At 40.3% G+C, this 7,048-nt stretch overlaps 1 protein-coding gene across 1 annotated transcript; it reads right to left on the bottom strand.

Annotated features, from left to right (window-relative positions):
* Positions 1-1,043: 1,043 nt before the first annotated feature.
* LOC112228974 (mitochondrial fission 1 protein) lies at positions 1,044-6,499 on the bottom strand. The gene is made up of 5 exons (XM_024394798.2): positions 6,029-6,499; positions 5,482-5,614; positions 5,216-5,292; positions 4,531-4,636; positions 1,044-1,506 (listed from the first exon to the last, which is right to left on the bottom strand). The coding sequence occupies exons 1-5, from the start codon at positions 6,143-6,145 to the stop codon at positions 1,400-1,402; spliced, it is 540 nt and encodes a 179-aa protein (XP_024250566.1). The 5' UTR covers positions 6,146-6,499; the 3' UTR covers positions 1,044-1,399.
* Between the last annotated feature and the right edge of the window lie 549 nt (positions 6,500-7,048).

The following is a 7,048-nucleotide window of genomic DNA, read 5'->3' as shown; positions in this document are numbered from 1 at the left end:
AGACTTCAGAAAAACAATTATGGACCTCCACAAGTCTGGTTCATTATTGGGAGCAATTTCCAAATGCCTGAAGGTACCAAGGTATGAAGGTATGCAAGTATAAACACCACGGGACCATGCAGCCGTCATGCCGCTCAGGAAGGTGTTCTGTCTCCTAGAGATGAACGTACTTTGGTGCGAAAAGTGCAAATCAATCCCAGAACAACAGCAAAGCACCTTGTGAAGATGCTGGAGGAAACGGGCACAAAAGTATGTATATCCACAGAAAAACTAGTCCTATATCAACATAACCTGAAAGGCTGCTCAGCAAGGAAGAAACCACTGCTGAAAAAACGCCATAAAAAAGCCAGACTACGGTTTGCAACGTACATAGGGACAAAGATAGTATTTTTTGGAAAAATGTTCTCTGGTCTGGCCATAATGACCATCTTTATGTTTGGAGGAAAAAGTGGGGAGGCTTGCAAGCCGAAGAACACCATCCCAACCGTGAAGCACGGGAGTGGCAGCATCATGTTGTGGGAGTGCTTTGCTGCAGGAGGGACTGGTGCACTTCACAAAAAAGATGGCATCATGGTAGGAAAGTTATGTGAATATATTGAAGAAACATCTCAAGACATCAGTTAAAGCTTGGTCGCAAATGGGTCTTCCAAATTGACAATGACCCCAAGCATACTTCCAAAGTTGTGGCAAAATGGCTTAAGGACAACAAAGTAAAGGTATTAGAGTGGCCATGACAAAGCCCTGAGCTCAATCCTATAGAAAATTTGTGGGCAGAACTGAAAAAGCGTGTGCGAGCAAGGAGGCCTTTACAAACCTGACTCGGTTACAACAGCTCTGTCAGGAGGAATGGGCCAAAATTCACCCAACTTATTGTGGGAAGCTTGTGGAAGGCTACCCAAAATATTTGACCCAAGTTAAATTGTTTAAAAGGCAATTGCAACCAAATACTAATTGAGTGTATGTAAACTTCTGACTTCAACTGTATGGATACTGAGGCAGTTAAAATAATAGGGAAAGCGGAAGAAAAGCATTCAAAACCTTCCTAAAATGGTTTAAACTGAATTTATTAGATTTCAGCATAGAGCAATGGTGGCTTGTCTTACAATAACTCAAATAGTAATCAATAAATTAGCTAAACTTCTGTTCATTAATATAGTGTTAAGATAACATTCTTTCAGTACAGTAACAAAAACAGTTGTGTCCCAACATTTTACTTTAATGTTACCTTTTACAAAATATAGTTTCACTTTTAATTTGTTTGGAAAGGGAGGATTAATTGTTATATTTATTGAAATAAAAGATAGGTAGGTAGGAGAGTGTTATACTCAATTCAGCCAGTGTTATATTGAGGCATTCTGGGTATCTGGAGGGGTTTGGCGGTAAAGGTTGTCCAAATAGTTTAGAGCTTCTTTGATGCAGCCATCCCAATGAGTGCAGCCAATCCAGCGACGCCAAGGCCGACTCCTCCAACTATCCCTCCAACTATCGCCATGCCGACCAAACCATCTGGGGAGACAAACAAATGTTTTTGGCCTAATATATAGCTACAGTTGAAGTCGGAAGTTTACATACACTTAGGTTGCAGTCATTAAAACACAATTTTCAATCACTCCACAAAATTTCTTGCTAAAAAACTATAGTTTGGCAAGTCAGTTAGAACATCTACCTTGTGCATGACAAGTAATTTTTACAAACAGATTATTTCACTGTATCAGCAGTTTACATACAGTAAGTTGATTGTGCCTTTAACTCTTTTGGGATAGGTGTCAGCATTTTCACTTTTGGATGAATAGCGTGCCCAGATTGAACTGCCTCCTACTCTGTCCCAGATGCTAACATATGCATATTATTATTGGTATTGGATAGAAAACACTCAAGTTTCTAAAACTGTTTGAATGATGTGTGTGAGTATAACAGAACTCATATGGCAGGAGAAAACCTGAGAAAAATCCAACCAGGAAGTGGGACATCTGAGGTTTGTAGTTTGTCAAAGCTTGGCCTACCGAATACACATTGAAATATGGATGAGGTTGCACTTCCTACGGCTTCCACTAGATGTCAACCGTCTTTAGAAACTTGATTGAGGAATCTACTATAAAGGAGGGGCTCATGAGACCTCTGAGTCAGTGGTCTGGCAGAGGGCCTTGGTCTCATGACGCGATACCGACAGAGTTACCAGAGTTCCAGTGCTTTTCTTCAGACAAAGGAATTCTACGGTTGGAACATTATTGATGTTTTATGTTAAAAACTTCCTAAAAGAGTGATTCCATATCGTTTGACATGTTTCTAAAGGACTGTAACAAGTTTATGTCTGGACGAAGTGCCTGCGCCTCATGAAGATGGATTACTGGGCTGAACACGCTAACAACAAGTGGCTATTTGGACATAAATGAAGAAACCTTTTGGAACAAATCAGTCATTTGTCGAACTGGGATTCCTGGGAGTGCCTTCTGATGAAGATCAAAGGTAAGTCAATATTTATGGTGTAATTTCTAACTTCTGTTGACTCCAATGGTGGATATTCCTCTGGCTGTTTTGGGTTCTTAGCGCCATTCTCAGATTATGCTTCTTTTTTTTAACGTTTTTTAAAAATCTGACACAGCGGTTGCATTAAGGAGAAGTCTATCTTTAATTATGTGAATACCACTAGTATCTTTTATCAATGTTTATTATTAGTATTTCTGCAAAATCACTGGATGTTTTGGAATCAAAACATTACTGCACGTAAGGCGCCAATGTAAACAGATTTTTGGATATAAATATGCACATTATCGAACAAAAAAGACATGTATTGTGTAACATGATGTCCTAGGAGTGTCATCTGATGAAGATAATCAAAGGCTAGTGATTAATTTGATCTATATTTCTGCTTTTTGTGACACCTCTCTTTGGCTGGTAAAATGGCTGTTTTTTGACTTGGCTATGACCTAACATGTGTTGTGCTTTCGCTGAAAAGCATTTTTGAAATCGGACACGATGGGTAGATTAACAAGATGTTTATCTTTCATTTGCTGTATTGGACTTGTTAATGTGTGAAAGTTACATATTTCTAAAAAATATTTCTGAATTTCGCGAGCTGCCTTTTCAGCGGAATGTTGTGGAGGGGCTCTGCTAGCGGAACGCCTGCCCCAGAAAGGTTAAACAGCTTGAAAAATTCCAGAAAATTATGTCACGGCTTTAGAAGCATCTGATAGGCTAATTGACATCATTTGAGTCATTTGGAGGTGTCCCTGTGGCTGTAGTTCAAGGCCTACCTTCAAACTCAGTGACTATTTGCTTGACATCATAGGAAAATCAAAAGAAATCAGCCAAGACCTCAGGAAAAAAATTACCATGAAAGGCTGCTCAGCAAGGAAGAAGCCACTGCTCCAAAACCGCCATAAAAAATGCCAGACTACGGTTTGCACCTGCACATGGGGACAAAGATCGTACTTTTTGGAGAAATGTCCTCTGGTCTGATGAAACAAAAATAGAACTGCTTGGTCATAATGAGCATAGTTATTTTGGGAGGAAAGGGCAGGGGCTTGCAAGCCAAAGAACACCATCCCAACCGTGAAGCACAGGGGTGGCAGCATCATGTTGTGGGGGTGCTTTGCTGCAGGAGGGACTGGTGCAATTCAGAAAATAGATGGCATCATGAGGGTGGAAAATTATGTGGATATATTGAAGCAACATCTCAAGACATCAGTCAGGAAGTTAAAGCTTGGTCGCAAATCGGCCTTCCAAACAGACAATGACCCCAAGCATACTTACAAAGTTGTGGCAAAATGGAAAAGAGTGTGCGAGCAAGGAGGCCTACAAACCGGACTCAGTTACACCAGCTCTGTCAGGAGGAATGGGCCAAAATTCACCCAACTTATTGTGCGAAGCTTGTGGAAGGTTACCAGAAACGCTTGACCCAAGGATATGCAATTTAAAGGCAATGCTACCAAATACTAATTGAGTGAATGTAAAGTTCTGACCCACTGGGAATGTGATGAAAGAAAAGAAAGCTGAGAAATCACTCTCTACTATTATTTTTGATATTTCACATTCTTAAAATAAAGTGGTGATCCTAACTGACCTAAGACAGGGAATTTTTACTAGGATTAAGTGTCAGGAATTGTGAAAAACTGAGTTTAAATGTATTTGGCTAAGGTGTATGTAAATTTCTGACTCCAACAGTACATTCAAGCAAGCCAATCCCTGTAGAGTATCTATCAAGTTTCATACTTACACATTTTTAAAGCGTAAAATTTATGTTAAACTACACCAGGTGTTCAAACACACCTATGGTTGTTCTGACTGTAGACTTAAATTGTACCTACTGCTATGCATATAACATTGAAGATTAATCTTCAATACCAAATATTGCTGATGGATGTGTGGGACACAATCAGTAAACTGATTGACCACTCTACCCTACCCTGGTTGCCAGTCTTTCTGCTTTCTTGTCAACTCTTCATAGAATTGTCATGTTTGGCATGACAATGATTTACAAGGAGTTGGCATGATAACACAGACTGGTACTCAGACTAACCCTGACCTCACCTTTCCTCATGGCCTTCACTATGAGCTTCTCCAGATCCAGAGCTTGCGTGTTCCCTGGTTCATTCTTCAGGAGGATCCGGATGCTTTTCAGGCCCCTCTCATACTCCTGTGGCGTGACATCAGGGATGGACATTAAGGGTTGCCTTATTGCCTGGGGCAAGTACACTGAACATGCTTCGAGGTTACCCCATTGGGTAGACGATAAAAACAACCAAACGGCTAATAATTGTAGTAGTCTAAAACTGGTCTTTCTGGTTCCTCCCCATCATTTTCATTGAAAGACAGACAATTTATGGCAGTAGGGAAAGTTGAGGCTGCTCTGGTAATGTTTTTACTAATAACAACCAAAAGACAAAGAATTCCAGCACTGATCTTTCTGATTCCTCCCCTGTAGGGGAAAAGGCAGGCAATGTATTTTAGCGTGTAAATAGCTATTTTACATTTTTCAGACAAGTGATCATAATCTTTGGGAAACCAAAAAAATCACTCTCAAGTGCCTTTCAGACTTTAACATCAATCCCTGGACATGGTCAAATTAAGACATAATTGTATTGCATGCACCAATCAAATGTATTCGTGAAGCCTACATCAGCAGTTGACACCAAGGGCTTTGATGTAACCCAGCCTAGACCCCCAACAGCAAGTAGAAGGACAGTTGCAAGGGTAAAAACTACATTCACAGCACCTTCAGTTTGTAGTTTCCAATAGCCAGGTAAAACAAGTAGTCCCTCTGGTCATCCTTGGTACCCTTGTGAACCAGCTCTGTGGGGACAGAAAAAAACCCCATTAGCACCTCTGTTCACTTTAAATGGTGGGGGTGTAATGTTAGTAGCCTGGTCCCATATCTGTTTGTGCCATCTGTTTGGCATTGACATTGATCATAACAGTCGGGTATATGCACAATCATATATGTGACTAAGCTAATGAGTCGGTGTCCAGTTGATGTTTTACCATCCAGCAGAACGATGCCCTTATTGATGTCATCCGGGAAATTGCTCCTGATCAGACACCAGGCATACTCAAACTTTGTGTCTTTGGTCAAATCCCCTTTAGCCAACTCTGTAGAATACTTCTTCTCAAATTTCTGCAAAAAAAAAAATGTCCAGGAATAATGGCTGATGGTGAATGATGCAATGACGGCTATTAAAATTACAATGATGGTTGCGCTTATGACACGTTCTCTTAGCTAGCTAGAGTTTCGTATTGTCGCTCACATGTGATTCATTAGTTATCTCCAAAAACATGGCTAGCTTGCTTGCGAATAATGCTATCCAGAACCAATGTATAACATAACTTGAATATCCAAACAACAACGACAGGCTAGTTAACGTCAGTTAGAAGCTACAGTAACATTAACTAGCTAACGTTACTGTAACTAGTTCTACTGAATTGGCCTCGATATTTCCAACAAATGATACCCCGATAAGGCCAAATTAAACGTTCAATGTCAGCTAGGTCAAATCGCCAACGAAGCCATGTAGGAGGGAATAAAACTTACCAAGAGATCCTCTGGTGAAACAACATCACAGACGACAGCCTCCATGTTTCCGGATGAAGTAACAAGGGTGTATTCATTACGCCAATTCTGTTGCAAAAGTTTAGCAAAATAAACCATTTACTCAAAACGCTCTTCAAAGTGGGTTCTTAAAAGGAAGTTATAGCTAGTCATTTTATGTGTATGGTTTCCACACGTTGCCTTTCCAATCTGAATAGTCCGAAGTTTTTGGCACAAACTGCGCATAAATGATTCTTCCATGTGAAGTCCGCAGGGTTCCTTCCAACTTCTTCCAGTTGCTTATTTTTTTAGGAGAGACAGGACTGAACTCAACTTCAGTTTAATAATAAAATAGAGTTGTTTGGAGTAAACGGTTTCTGTTACAAAACACTTAACAGACGAAGCGTTTACCAACAGAAAAAGCGTAATGAATACACCCCAGCATTTTGGGGAAAACGTGTCATTCAGTACAAACCATTCCGCAACGTAGCAAACGTTCAAGCGAATTGAACGCGCATGTGAAGTTTTTTGCAAATTCTGTGACATCGAGGGCTATTGACCAATCTCAACTCACTATAACTTCCATCACCTACAAGATTGGCTGGCTAGCACCATTTAGTGCTTTACTAGAAATGACGGCCTCCTCCATTGGAGGAGAAGTTCAGAGGGGAGGGACCTTTGGCTTTCTCTTCCAATTGGGTTTGAGAATGATTCAAGGAGAATGCAATCGTGATTGTATTATCTTTTTCTTTTTTGGGGGGTGTCGTAATTTTTCTATTTTTTTTTTTTTGCCACAATAATAACAGTATTACACATCAATACAGGCACATTCCTGTGAATACAATACATAAAATAATAGAACACCAGGCTGCAATTGAGATCTCCCCATAGTGTAAATCCTGTCAGACCAATGGTTGCGCCCACGTTATCGGCTGTGTCATCGACTGACAGACTGCTGTAACAGATGATGTGGTTTGCTCATACTTAAAATACCAATCAAGGAATTGTAAAATCTGGGTGGCG

Source organism: Oncorhynchus tshawytscha, linkage group LG30 (genome assembly GCF_018296145.1).
Source record: "Oncorhynchus tshawytscha isolate Ot180627B linkage group LG30, Otsh_v2.0, whole genome shotgun sequence".
Lineage (NCBI taxonomy): Eukaryota > Metazoa > Chordata > Actinopteri > Salmoniformes > Salmonidae > Oncorhynchus > Oncorhynchus tshawytscha.
This window is presented reverse-complemented; position numbering and strand designations above follow the sequence as displayed.

Bases quoted from the DNA above. Each gene is read 5' to 3' on its own strand.
- LOC112228974 (XM_024394798.2), bottom strand. From the start codon at position 6,145: ATGGTTTATTTTGCTAAACTTTTGCAACAGAATTGGCGTAATGAATAC. The intron at 5,293-5,481 runs GTAAAACATCAA...CTGTCCCCACAG, and splicing joins GGGCATCGTTCTGCTGGATG to AGCTGGTTCACAAGGGTACC. The intron at 1,507-4,530 runs GTGAGGTCAGGG...TTGTCTCCCCAG, and splicing joins AGTGAAGGCCATGAGGAAAG to ATGGTTTGGTCGGCATGGCG.